At 31.3% G+C, this 15,057-nt stretch overlaps 1 protein-coding gene across 5 annotated transcripts in view; it reads left to right on the forward strand.

Moving 5' to 3' along the window:
- The window catches only part of LOC134715680 (myotubularin-related protein 10-B-like), a 31,052-nt gene continuing 15,995 nt past the window's right edge, over positions 1-15,057 (forward strand). For 2 of the 5 annotated variants that reach the window (XM_063578019.1, XM_063578020.1), the window contains exons 1-8: positions 1-123; positions 1,267-1,290; positions 10,682-10,723; positions 11,481-11,544; positions 12,512-12,651; positions 13,313-13,388; positions 14,040-14,066; positions 14,773-14,855. In XM_063578019.1, the coding sequence (XP_063434089.1) occupies positions 70-123; positions 1,267-1,290; positions 10,682-10,723; positions 11,481-11,544; positions 12,512-12,651; positions 13,313-13,388; positions 14,040-14,066; positions 14,773-14,855 (510 nt within the window). In that variant the 5' untranslated portion in view covers positions 1-69. Of the gene's footprint in view, positions 124-1,266; positions 1,291-3,729; positions 3,875-10,681; positions 10,724-11,480; positions 11,545-12,511; positions 12,652-13,312; positions 13,389-14,039; positions 14,067-14,772; positions 14,856-15,057 lie in introns of those variants that run through there. The other 3 variants (XM_063578022.1, XM_063578021.1, XM_063578023.1) reach the window with 3 other exon arrangements.

The following is a 15,057-nucleotide window of genomic DNA, read 5'->3' on the forward strand; positions in this document are numbered from 1 at the left end:
TTATCTCCCATGTAATAGTGGGTGTGAAGGAGGATGACGATTAAAATCGTCTAAATTCAAGTAAAAAGAATGTCAAACTTTATTTCATATCTAACCAGAAATGAAACTGAACGGGGTAAAGAGGTATGACTGTTTCCTTTATATTCATACTCTTGATTATTTCCTGAGGTCAGTGGAAAAATGTAACCTCACCTGTTCATCAAAACAGTAAACGTATATTTGATATAATAATTTGTTTATGTATTGATGATCATCAGTATACGAATAAGTTGTCCACTTTTATTGTATGTTTAAATGTTGTGAATAAGTTTGTTTAGATGATTTCAACTACACATTGGTAAGTTTGCGCAATATGTCAATATATAAATGTAGAGTACAGAAGTTCCTCTTGGTCATAAATTGGTGTCTTGTTGTTATTTTTCAGTGACTGTGTACATGTACATTGTGTACATTTTGTATGACACAATGTTATTCCATACCCATGGTCATTATAGAGGGGGGATTGGAGGGGTCCCGATCCCGAAATCCGGGCTTAAAAACACGAAATCCCAAATTCAAATAAAGTAAATCCTGATGTCCTGAAATTGAAAACAAGAATTCCCGTATCCTTAAAGGGTCAATCCCGAAATCCCAAGCTTAAAAACACCCGATCACGGAGTCCCGATAAAGGTCCTATCCCCCCTCATTATACCATGAGGAACAAATACATACTGATTATTTCCCCAAGTGGAAATACAGTTCCTGGATTTGTTTATATTTGGAAAAATACATGTACAAAAAAAATGTACCAACAGGCTAAGAAATGTGCCTTTCATTTGGGCTGAGTCTCAGATCTGGGCAAGGATTTCACAGGCACTTATTTCTGTCCATAGGAAGACCCACTATCAATGTATATTTAAGATCTTACAATACTAATCCTAGATCTAGGCCATAATATATTGAGATTATTTTACATATATATGCATATTCATAAATATTAATTCAGTAGATGAGACATTTATTTGATAATAAATGTTTGAAATATTAATCTAAGAACTTTGCCTTTACAATGTATAACACATACATGTACTTAATAACTATTTACATATATTTTTTAATGTTGAATATTTGAATTAAAATACTTTTATCACCTGAAATGCATAGGGATAAAAATACAATATGCATTTATTAATGTGTAGCACTTTATAAGTTATGTTGATTATGATTTTATAAGAAGTTATTTAGACTATCATTTATACATAATTGAAATAGAAAAAAATATTACAGATGTTAGTACGATCAGCATTTGCGGTAATGAACATTTATCAGTAATTTTCCTTATTACTTTCATCTTATTCTAATTTAACATTTTTTAACCAATTTTTTATTTTTTTTAGCTGTTGCAAACATTAATTATTTTTTTTCGAAAAAAATATAAAAATGACTAACATTGAGGTCCAGGTTCCTCAGGCCTGAATCAAAATCTTTCATAGTAATTGTTCATTACTTTATTTTAAACTGCATGGAAAAGGACTGAATTGACTTGGGTTGGAAACAACTATTAAATGGTCTAAATGACCTGACACCAATCAATCAAACTGTTTTTCTGGGTTGGAAAAGTTGGTATGCATATAATTTTCCAGAGATTTTTTAAAGTTTCTGAGAATTTGAGATTCAACTGGTTACCAATTAAGGTGAGATCTTTGAAAAGTCTTGGTGGAATTCAGAGAATTGACATGTGTTTTGTATGATTTAATAAATATGTAAACAAAAGTTATCTAATCTTACACTCCACAACACCTAAGGATTAAAATTGCATATACAAGTATTTTCATTAAAAAAAAGTTGTGACAGCATCAGATACTTTCATTGAGTGATCAACATATATTAAGATAGAGTTTTTACATCACAGGTGCTATGGGAAATACCTCCTTTCTCTGTATATTTATTTATTTGTGTTATTAATTTTTTACCATAAAAATACTATTTACATGTATGATAACATTTTAACAGGTTCCAATCACAAATATTTAAAGTGTATTCTTATTTTTGATCTAATTGCATAATCATTTCTTTATTTTACCTTTAAAGTCAAATTAGATAAATTAATCTTAATTTGTAATTTTATAAGAAAAATAAATGATTTATATAATTAATTGATTGAGAAATTGAAAGTCATTACAAGAGATCATCTAAAGAAAATGTATTTGTTTTTATCCAAATACAGTATCTCTTCACAAGTATTACAGGTAATTGAGATATGAATATTTAAAGACAGCCTATCAGGCCATAATAAATAATAGGTTTGTTTGCCCAAACGCTACCTACCCAGAAAAAAGCTGCCTACTCAAATTCTTTTATTGTCCTGATTTGAAGAAGGTTTTTTTTTAATCAAATAGGCATGAAGACTAATAAACATCTGATACTTCAATTTCTTTTTTTGAAAAAAGAAAAAGAAAACGCCTACCTACCTAACCACTGTCTCAACCTTTGGGTAGGGTTTGGGCAAACCAAAATATTTTTAAGTGTGGCCTCAACTTACAGTTATTCAGATAACATACAAAAAATGTGACAACTGACATTCTCAAAGTCTTTAAAAACATTATACAACATTCTTGAGTTGTCCTTATAGAAGTTCTGAGTTGTTTCTATAGACAGTAATTTTCAAAGGGGTGTTCTAACCATATGGTCCCATTCAAATGCATTGATTGACCAACAAAAAGAGGGGTTCCAATCCCCTGGATACCCCACTACAAGGTGTTTGTTTAGTTGTTTCTTGGCCAAGTAGTCTTACATATTTATGATGAATGACTTTTGAAATGAAAAATATCAATCCTGGTAGATTTGTACTGGAAAGAGTTCCTCCTCTGAAGTTATAACATTGACCTTCAGTTTGGACTCTATCAAATGATGAACCCAAAAAGGAAGTTAATTGCTATTTTGTTTTTATTTTGACTGAACACAATTAAAAATATACACAAGAATATAACACTGGTAACTGTAAAGAAAGTAAATCTCAAGACACCAAAAGGTAGGAGTTAGTCATTATAAAAGGACATGTAATATTTTCATGTAAAAAGCTTATATACATGCATGTACTGAATCTAATAGATCTTCATGTATAAACTGTACTGTCATATAAAAGAGTTATACCAAAATTATCGAACTTCAAGTTAAAATTCAAAAGGGGGAAATCCATATAAACTGGCAAACGTTAAAGATTAACCCAGACAATTTATTTGATTGCAATATTTGGGGCCACCCTTTTTGTAGGAAAACGTGGTTGAATATATTGGGAATCACTGAATGACTGTTGCAGTCTCCTTCTTTTGGCAGTCAGTGCCCCCTCCTCCTTATAAAATTTTCTGGATTGCCACTGTAAATTAGATGAAAGTCGAAATAAGATATTTCTTATTGACATGACAAAACTTCAGAGTTATTTATCCTGAAGTCAACATATAAGTTAGTAACAACAAATACATTGCACCAGATATTACAAAATGTATACTATCTTTGTTTAGGATGATAACCTAGTTTTAAAGGATTGATTATTTACTTATAATATTTATATATCAATGACTTGTATATTTACAGGTCATAGTAAAAGTTAGTCATATCGAGTGATATAACAAGTTTATAATGATGTTAATCAATGGATATCTTACATAGATTACCATATATATCCTCAGGTTACATCAGTGTCAAATATGTACAAATTATGTACCTCAATAATCAATCCACCATGACATGTGCATACATTAATTCTTAGGATAATACCTGTACCAGAACTATACATGTACAAAAATGTTCTTAGTTAATTCATAGGATAATACCAGTACTTCTATACAACATGTTCTTAGTTAGGAGAATACAGGGTGTACCTTCTCCATTGACGGTAAATTGACATTTTTAATATATAATAGATTTTGTAAAATGATAATAGCATGTAAGGTTAATATTTAACCAATTTTGGACCCATGAAAGCACGACAGCTTACTTCCAGTGGTGTAGTTGAAAAGTTGGAAGCATAAAAAAACAAGAGATGCTTACATCTTTATTAATTTGACTCTGGTGGATAAATGTCTAATTGGCAATCATACTCACCTTCCTTTTATAAAGTATGAGTTGCTAAATATAACATGCATAAGTACACATGAATTCCAAGAAAATAAGTCCCAAGTTTGATTTAACATGTTTATTTTTAAATAAATTAATAACTTGTGTTAATAAGATGATCACTTTCAGGAAATAGATAGAAGAATGGTAGTCCGAGATTACTCTGTACTCTGACGTCCGATGGCTGTTTTGCCAGACAAGCTGGGGCCGTGCTTGTCTGGCAAAACAGCCGTCCGAGACTAGAAGAATGGGTAATTCCATTCTTATAGAAGCAGTCTCAGGACATGCCCTAATTCTAAGACTTCTTCAACAAATAGACTGCATGTGATGGTTTTAAATATTGATATCTGAGATAAAGATTATCTTATGACAGTGGTACATGTATGATTAAGGTTTGCCTGATAAATAGCTTTTAACTACAATAGAATGTATATTTACTAATGTAGTAGAAAATTTCAAATTTCAGTACAAACATTTAGTCATTAGATATATAAGAGCTCACCAATCCATGCTATATTGTTCGCAGAGATTTAGAGAACATAACCATTAAAACCTTTCACACAGATATGCACAGGCTATATATATAGCTACCATAAAATAATTTACAGACAGAAAATCTCACATCTTTAAGAAGAAAAGATTCAGATCAGCGAAATGAAGTTATTGATATGTTCATTATTGAAATGTTCATTATCACTAATTCCAAATTTGACAGTTTGTACAAGTAGTTCACTACAATGTACCATCGCAATCATCAGTCATTTATACCTTTTATATTTTAATACTAATCTGACTATATCTATACACGTAAATCTTTGTTTAACACATGGTTTATTAATGTTATTAGGGCTTTATTAGCTTAAATACCTGTCCCAATTCCCTCAAAGATATGAACAAAAAAATAAAAAATTTCATGTGTTTAACTGTATAACTGTTCTTCAGAATGGAAATGTTGAGATACAGCATTATCACCGAATGCAGGTAGGTAGTCCATTCATTGCGCTACTCAGAGTGTATAATCCCTTTGTTGTCCGTGATATCCCTCCTCATAATCCTAAAAATATGGTGCAAAAAATAATGACCAAATGAATTTCTAGCACTTGACTAAAAGAAACTGTCCAATTTGTATGATTATGATCAATTAAAAAAGAATGCATTTTAAAAAAAAATTTGTTGTATTTATTTACTTACAAAAAAAGTATAAAGACAAAGAACTTTACTGTATTAATTGCATTCGTATATATTATTTTAAGGAGTTAACATAAACATGATAAAGATATAAATACATTGACATATACATTATAATATTATACAGTAATCATATTATATACTTAATAACCATGTTAACTTAAAAATCTATCAAGATGGCTGTTTATTGAGTTGGTTAAGAAGATGAACAAATTATTTTGTAAATTACATTTTCGATATTCTATTCATATATTTTATACTTTACCCTCAATATTGATGCGTCACTGATCGGTTATCCAAACTCACTCACTCTGAACACACGGGATATGAAATGTCACTGAATTAGTAGTATCCAAACATTTAAACGGGCCCTCATATCAAATATATATACCAATAAAGTCTCACTAATCTTTTAACCCACACACATTCTCTGCTTCACTGACCCTAACACTGGGTATTATATGTCACTGATTATTTATCCAATGTTCATACCTGATCCTTATACTAGATATGCCACTGATCTATTGTCCAATATTCATACCTGATCATAATACTGGATATGTCACTGATCTATCATCCAATATTTATACCTGATCCTAATACTGGATATGTCACTGATCTTTCATCCAATATTTATACATGATCCTAATACTGGATATGTCACTGATCTATCATCCAATGTTCATACCTGATCCTAATACTGGATATGTCACTGATCTTTCATCCAATGTTCATTCCTGATCCTAATACTGGATATGTCACTGATCTATTATCCAATGTTCATACCTGATCCTAATACTGGATATGTCACTGATCTTTCATTCAATGTTTATTCCTGATCCTAATACTGTATATGTCACTGATCTATCATCCAATGTTCATACCTGATCCTAATACTGTATATGTCACTGATCTATCATTCAATGTTTATTCCTGATCCTTATACTGGATATGTCACTGATCTATCATCCAATGTTCATACCTGATCCTAATACTGGATATGTCACTGATCTATCATCCAATGTTCATACCTGATCCTAATACTGGATATGTCACTGATCTATCATCTAATGTTCATACCTGATCCTAATGCTGGATATACCACTGATCTGTATCCATTGTTCAAACCTGATTCTTATACTGGATATGTCACTGATCTATCATCCAATGTTCATACCTGATCCTAATGCTGGATCACGTATCTGTGTTCATTGTTCAAACCTGATTCTAATACTGGATATGTCACTGATCTATCATCCAATGTTCATACCTGATCCTAATGCTGGTTGTCGATCTGTGTTCATTGTTCAAACATGATTCTTATACTGGATATGTCACTGATCTATCATCCAATGTTCATACCTGATCCTAATGCTGGATCACTGATCTGTGTTCATTGTTCATACCTGATCCTAATACTGGATATGTCACTGATCTATTATCCAATGTTCATACCTGATCCTAATACTGGATATGTCACTGATCTTTCATCCAATGTTCATTCCTGATCCTAATACTGGATATGTCACTGATCTATCATCCAATGTTCATACCTGATCCTAATACTGTATATGTCACTGATCTATCATCCAATGTTTATTCCTGATCCTAATACTGGATATGTCACTGATCTATCATCCAATGTTCATACCTGATCCTAATACTGGATATGTCACTGATCTAGCATCCAATGTTCATACCTGATCCTAATACTGGATATGTCACTGATCTATCATCCAATGTTCATACCTGATCATAAAACTGGATTTGTCACTGATCTATCATCCAATATTCATACCTGATCCTTATACTGGATATGTCACTGATCTATCATCCAATGTTCATACCTGATCCTAATGCTGGATCACTGATCTGTGTTCATTGTTCAAACATGATTCTTATACTGGATATGTCACTGATCTATCATCCAATGTTCATACCTGATCCTAATGCTGGATCACTGATCTGTGTTCATTGTTCATACCTGATCCTAATACTGGATATGTCACTGATCTATTATCCAATGTTCATACCCGATCCTAATACTGGATATGTCACTGATCTTTCATTCAATGTTTATTCCTGATCCTAATACTGTATATGTCACTGATCTATCATCCAATGTTCATACCTGATCCTAATACTGTATATGTCACTGATCTATCATTCAATGTTTATTCCTGATCCTTATACTGGATATGTCACTGATCTATCATCCAATGTTCATACCTGATCCTAATACTGGATATGTCACTGATCTATCATCCAATGTTCATACCTGATCCTTATACTGGATATGTTACTGATCTATCATCCAATGTTCATACCTGATCCTAATACTGGATATGTCACTGATCTATCATCTAATGTTCATACCTGATCCTAATGCTGGATATGTCACTGATCTGTATCCATTGTTCAAACCTGATTCTTATACTGGATATGTCACTGATCTATCATCCAATGTTCATACCTGATCCTAATGCTGGATCACGTATCTGTGTTCATTGTTCAAACCTGATTCTAATACTGGATATGTCACTGATCTATCATCCAATGTTCATACCTGATCCTAATGCTGGTTGTCGATCTGTGTTCATTGTTCAAACATGATTCTTATACTGGATATGTCACTGATCTATCATCCAATGTTCATACCTGATCCTAATGCTGGATCACTGATCTGTGTTCATTGTTCATACCTGATCCTAATACTGGATATGTCACTGATCTATTATCCAATGTTCATACCTGATCCTAATACTGGATATGTCACTGATCTTTCATCCAATGTTCATTCCTGATCCTAATACTGGATATGTCACTGATCTATCATCCAATGTTCATACCTGATCCTAATACTGTATATGTCACTGATCTATCATCCAATGTTTATTCCTGATCCTAATACTGGATATGTCACTGATCTATCATCCAATGTTCATACCTGATCCTAATACTGGATATGTCACTAATCTAGCATCCAATGTTCATACCTGATCCTAATACTGGATATGTCACTGATCTATCATCCAATGTTCATACCTGATCATAAAACTGGATTTGTCACTGATCTATCATCCAATATTCATACCTGATCCTTATACTGGATATGTCACTGATCTATCATCCAATGTTCATACCTGATCCTAATGCTGGATCACTGATCTGTGTTCATTGTTCAAACATGATTCTTATACTGGATATGTCACTGATCTATCATCCAATGTTCATACCTGATCCTAATGCTGGATCACTGATCTGTGTTCATTGTTCATACCTGATCCTAATACTGGATATGTCACTGATCTATTATCCAATGTTCATACCTGATCCTAATACTGGATATGTCACTGATCTTTCATCCAATGTTCATTCCTGATCCTAATACTGGATATGTCACTGATCTATCATCCAATGTTCATACCTGATCCTAATACTGGATATGTCACTGATCTAGCATCCAATGTTCATACCTGATCCTTATACTGGATATGTCACTGATCTATCATCCAATGTTCATACTTGATCATAAAACTGGATTTGTCACTGATCTAGCATCCAATGTTCATACCTGATCCTAATACTGGATATGTCACTGATCTATCATCCAATGTTCACACCTGATCCTAATACTGGATATGTCACTGATCTATCATCCAATATTCATACCTGATCCTTATACTGGATATGTCACTGATCTATCATCCAATGTTCACACCTGATCCTAATACTGGATATGTCACTGATGTATCATCCAATGTTCACACCTGATCCTAATACTGGATATGCCACTGATCCATCAACCAATTTTAACACTTGATCCTTATTCTTGATATGTCACTGAGGTATTTACCAAATATATTTATACACTATATGTATCACTGATTTATCATCAAATTTCATACCTGATTCCTATTTTCATACTGGATGTGCAACTTTTTACAAGAAAACTAGGAAAGTTATATGTGCACCAAAGGGATAGGTCAAACTAACAAAAAGGTCACACCCAAAAAAACAGCAATTTATCATACAGCCTTCAACATTAGACAAATAGCTTCTTAAATGAAATCCAGCTCTTAATTGGTCTGAGACAAGAATACTTCTTATGAATATATTTACTAGAGACAATTGAAAATGTGCTACTACTAGTTAAATCAAATTCCCTAAAAGACCAACTAATTGCAATGTGTTTCGAATTCAATATTTTAAAATCTGTTTGTTTAAGAGTTTCTAACATGGACTTTCATATTTTATTGTTAATACTTATATATGTGAATGAATATATGTTGTAAAGCGCTTAGGGTCATTTTAATATTATATAAGGCGCTGTTTTTCAATTAAAGTAGCAACGACTATTAAAGGAAATAGTTGAAATTTATTGCACCAATCATATATCTGTATTTAATTGTTAAAATATTATTTATCCCATTGACAGGAAGTATGTGATATACATATAACAATAACTGTTCAGTGTTTTATTGTGATGTATTTCATTTTATTATTTCATTGTTTTAACACAAATCATAGTAATTATTGTATGAAATTTAAAATCTACAAGGGTCCATAATTGGATTAATAAAGTATTCTTATATACTTGACAGATAAACAGGAAACTAAACAATCCTATATAATATTATAACAATAGTATCATATAAACAGAACTTCTCTAATTGATTAATCAATGAAATTACGCTTTTACCACATAAATAATTGCATGCATTTATCGAGCTTTCTGATCACAGGATTCAAATTAGAGATGGATTGATACAACTTATGGCATACTGCACTGATTTTTATAATAAATGTTCTGGTAATGTAATAAGAAATTTACATGTGAGATTTAGTGAAGTATTGTCACATTTTAATTTTATTTTTTACAAAATCTTTAGACATTTATTGGCCAGTATGATCTGACCATGACAGGACTTAATTAATATACTGTTAGAAGACCCAAGGTTTGGAATGAAAAATCCTTTTCTATGTCCAGTCAACTGTTAATCAGGGCATTTCATAATTGTCTTCTTATAGACATGATTCTTACTTTTTATGAGATTTCGGTTGAAGAGTCAGTTTTTAAAATGTTGGAGGACCTTAATGTAATTACATAAGTTTTATAAGGCTAAAATTTGGTGAAACTCAGTTAGATCAAAATAACAATTCAGTCTTAAGAGCCACTAGACATGATGTCAATTATTTTAATTATATCCTTTTATTTTAGTAAATAATTTGTTCATGCTTTAAAATAGGTATGGAATATAGTGTAACATAATATCGGAACACAACAAAAACAGTCTTACCATAAAAGGTAATGCTTCCAATCCTTTCTGAGTACATGATATTAATAAACAGAGGGTAATTAAAATGAGGAAGTAATTGGTGAAAATTTATGTTTCAGACATTCAAGTCCTACATTGACGAGGATGAGGACAACGAAAAAGTAAGTCACTACTGAAACTTTTTTCCTTTTGAATTTATGATTATTTTATTTAACACATAAGTGTACATGTATATATTCAGAAGTTACTGAATAACATCTATCAAGTATAGCTTAGCATTCGATCATTAGAAATATTTTATTATGAGTTGAGATATTCATGGTGTGTTAGATATAAAAAATATTTGTTCAATTTATTACACCTTTTATACCTTTACTTGTGGGTATAACCTAGTTTTAATAAATTCTTCCACTTAAGGAAGTAAAATCTTATTGTTTTGAAATAAATGCTTTTATGTACAATTTCCTGGTTAGAAGTACTTATATTAGGAAGGATGTGTACTGACCACATTTATAAAAAGATGGAGGTATATTTAACTCAAGATTATGTGTAAAAATATCACTCTTTCAAATATTTAGATTTTCTTTGCACAATCTTTCCTGTTGTAAAACTTTCTTCTTGCAATGTTAAAGGAAAATCCTGTTCTATATTGACATTTTAGGTGTTGACACTTTTATAAAACACTTGAAATCCACCACGAATCGTTTATACGCTTTATACTTATATTAGAACTTCCTTAAAATCTTCAAATGCTTAGAATTTCCTGACTAAAGAAAATGGTTTTGTCATAGTATTGTCAAGTGTTAGTGCTGGTTTGAAACACAATACTTTATCCTAATCTTAAAAATTGTCATGTTTGTAGATCGAAATCATTAAGTAGAAGTTATTTAAGACTGAATTGTGTATTTCCCTTTCTAGGACGACATGAAGGAAAGAGCCTCGTCATTCTTCCAGACAGATCTGTCTCCAAGACTTCTTGCTGGTAAGATATAAGTAAAAGAATAAAGACCTGTTTTCTAGTCAACTGGGAGTTTTATTTTTAGTAACCAAGAAAGTTTAAGAGCTTAAGCTTATTGTTAAACTGTAATCATGAATACAAAAAAAAACTTTGCATGAAAGTGAAACTTCATACTTTATAATAAGGGATTTTGTTGCTGGATAGTTTTGTATATATTGTTGTGTTGTCTGTTGTTAGAACGTCTTCACCTTGGTGTTATCTGTCTATCTCAAGTATATCTTACTGATAGGTTTCATATTGCCTAATTGATAAAATATCCATTCATTCATTGACAGTTATGACCTTAATACAACTTCCTATGTTCTTAGTCCCCTACCAACAAAGTCCAAGGGCACTTTAGGTTTGCACCCTTGTTCATCTTTCTGTCTGTCTGTCCATCCGGTCAGTCTGGCAAATCAGTTTTCCACACTGTTTTTCTTCATGCTTGAAGATATTGATTTGATAGTTGGTGTATTGTTTTATCATGACAAGTTACAGATCAAGTTTGAGTTTTGTTCCAGTCTAATGACTCTGTGCAGAGTTGTGGTCCTTTGACTTAGAAAATTCATTAAAATAATCAGTTTTCCTCACTTTTTTTGTCATTCTTAAATAAATTGATTTGATAATTAGTGTATAGCTTTATCATGACAAGTAGCAGTTCAAGTTTGTTCTGTTCTGATGATTTTATGCAGATGTATGGTCCTTTGACTTAAAAAAAATCAGTCTAATAATCATTTTCCCCCACCTTTTTGGAGTCATGCTTGAATATTTTGACCTGATGTTTGTTGTTATATAGTTTACACCATGACAAGTTAAAGATCAACTTAGAAATTTGTTCCAATACAATGAATTTTTTAAGTGGTAGTGGACTATGTATTGCTATGCAATACTCACAGAATGCTTGTTAAACAAAGAAATAGAAATAGTCTTAATCTATTGTTTTTCTTTACAGGAGAATGCAAGATAGCTGAGGCCGACAAGACATTAAGTTTTAGTGCCTTTACTGACAGGAAGTCTGGCGTCTCAGGGAAACTGTTTGTCACTAACTTCAAGGTTTCATTTGTCACTGAGGATAGATCATCATATGAAGGGGTATATATATATATATCTTGTCAAACAATAGACCACTTTCAAGTTCATCCGTCACCGGCAAAAACTCGTCAATTATGATCGCCTTTATGATGTCATTTACCAGATAGAGGGGATCGCCTTTATCCCTGCACTATTTATGTTCATCAAGCGTCTTAGTGATCGTCATTGTGCAGGGTAAACTAGAAATTATGGTTGTTTGTAGGTACTTAATGACAATTCCCTAATGACAGCAGTGCTGATTGTCAATTTTGAGAATTTTTATTTGCTGAACAATATAGAATTATAGTTTTCAAACCACTGGCTCAACATTGAAATGGAAGTGACAATGCCCCTAAACACACAAATGACGTTCACTAAAACTAGAGTTTTTGACGGAAATTCATCGAACTTGAAAGTTGTCTTTTAAATCAAATTAGCATTCATAACTGTAGTTAAGGATTTTTTGCAAAAACTTCAAAAAACATAGGTTTCACTGTATAAAAAACTGAAGTTTAAATTGTAATTTAGCATTATTTTTATACATCTTTTCCTGAAACACAATAATTAATCTTACTTATTTGTCAATATAAAGTGAACTTGTTTTCTGCTCTTTCATCGAACATTTGAATAATCTGTATTTGTTTAAAAAATATTTTCTTCATTGCTGTCATTTTATTTCCAGTCAAACAGAAGACAAAGGAATTTGTTGATGGGTGATTTTGACATTCCACTAACTTCAATAGATACTGTTTATCAAGGTAAGAATATTGTGGTATTTGTCTCTGTGAAATATCAGGTACAACATTTTCATATTTATAACTTTTCTACTCATTCATACATGGAACATTTTACAAAGATATCTCTTCAGTAATTGGATAAGCAAACCCATGTATTATTTAGTATATGTTTGGCCTGAACATTATTGGTCAATAAACAGCATATTATAAACAGAAAAAAATAATTTTAAATCTGTTCAATTTTTAATTTCATAGGGATAACTAGTGTAAACCATGAGTTTAATCAAGGATAGAAATATTTTTTTGTTTAAAGACTGATTCTTTAGGAAACTTTTATTTAGAAATGTGTAGTTATCTGGTCTTCGAGATTTCTGTTAAACAGGTATTTCTCCATGGAATATTTTCTGTTAACTTTAAACTGTGAAGGGCAGATTTACGTGGGGGCAGGAGGATTTTTCAAAAAATATTTGGTTGATTATTTAGATTATGACTGGAGCTGGCCCCTTCTAATGTCAGTCAGTGGGTCTCTTATGAAAATTTCTGATTCTGCTGCTGATGCAGACGTCATTACAATTGTTTATAATCTTTAAAAATTTAGAAATGCTACATTTTTTCAGATACATGTTCTAGTAAACATGGTAAAAGAAAATGTATACTATTGTTTTTTTTCAGAAATAGACAATGATCCATCACCAAAGAGTAATTACTTTGTTATTAAAGCTCAATTATGCTTTGTTATTTGCCTAGTAAAATAAATTCAGCTCTTTAATAGGAAATTATTTGCATAACCAAATTAAGGCAAAATAGCTTGATAATTTATTAAATAACTTTTAATTGTTGACATTAAGGTTATCCAGCTTAGTTCTCAATCTCCTGCGAAAATTTATAATTTTTCTATTCTTCATTTATAATTTTCTATCATAATAGCAGGGCAACGTTGATGAAAATAACGTCTGATATTTTGTTCTTTACAAAATTTTCAGGTTTTTTTTCATTAGATTTTCATTAGATCCATTCTCATGGATAAAGTTGGTGAGCTTTGTACTTGAGTAAGAGAGGTGATAGTCATTCATATTTTTAACCTGCTTATGTTAACCACATTTTGTCATATTGACTGGGTATGAAATTCATTTTGGTTGCTATTAATTTATGGTTTTTAACCTAAATTTTCCAGATTCTTCCAGCAGTGAAGCTACAAATTTGTAAAAAGTATTTCAACTAACAGAAAAATTGCTGTTTTAGAGCCCCTATATTTAATGATATGTACTTTAAATGTTACATGGGTAGGCATTATATTGTGACTTTACACACAAGCAGGCTGTGTTTTATTGAAATTAGAACATGATTAAGTTTACAAAATAAAAGAAGAGTGTTGTATTAATTTTGTATTTTAATTCTTTTTCAGTGATATCTGGAGGAAGGAGAAGAAAGTTATCCCCAGGAACAACTGTCAGTTCTTATACAAAGTATATAGAGATACATTGTAAGGTAAGATAATAGGACTGCATGACTGAGAGTGGTAATACAAACATACAGTCTATGTTATAAAGATCACCTTTCTATAAGCAATTAAGTCCATTTTCTATAGAACTGAGGGATGTTTTTATTTACATGTTCTAATGTTTAATGTTAAAACTGTTAAGAAAACAGAAGTCATATTTGTAAGAAACATACTGATTTCAAAATTAAA

The sequence above is a fragment of the Mytilus trossulus genome, chromosome 4 (assembly GCF_036588685.1).
Source record: "Mytilus trossulus isolate FHL-02 chromosome 4, PNRI_Mtr1.1.1.hap1, whole genome shotgun sequence".
NCBI classification, from domain to species: domain Eukaryota; kingdom Metazoa; phylum Mollusca; class Bivalvia; order Mytilida; family Mytilidae; genus Mytilus; species Mytilus trossulus.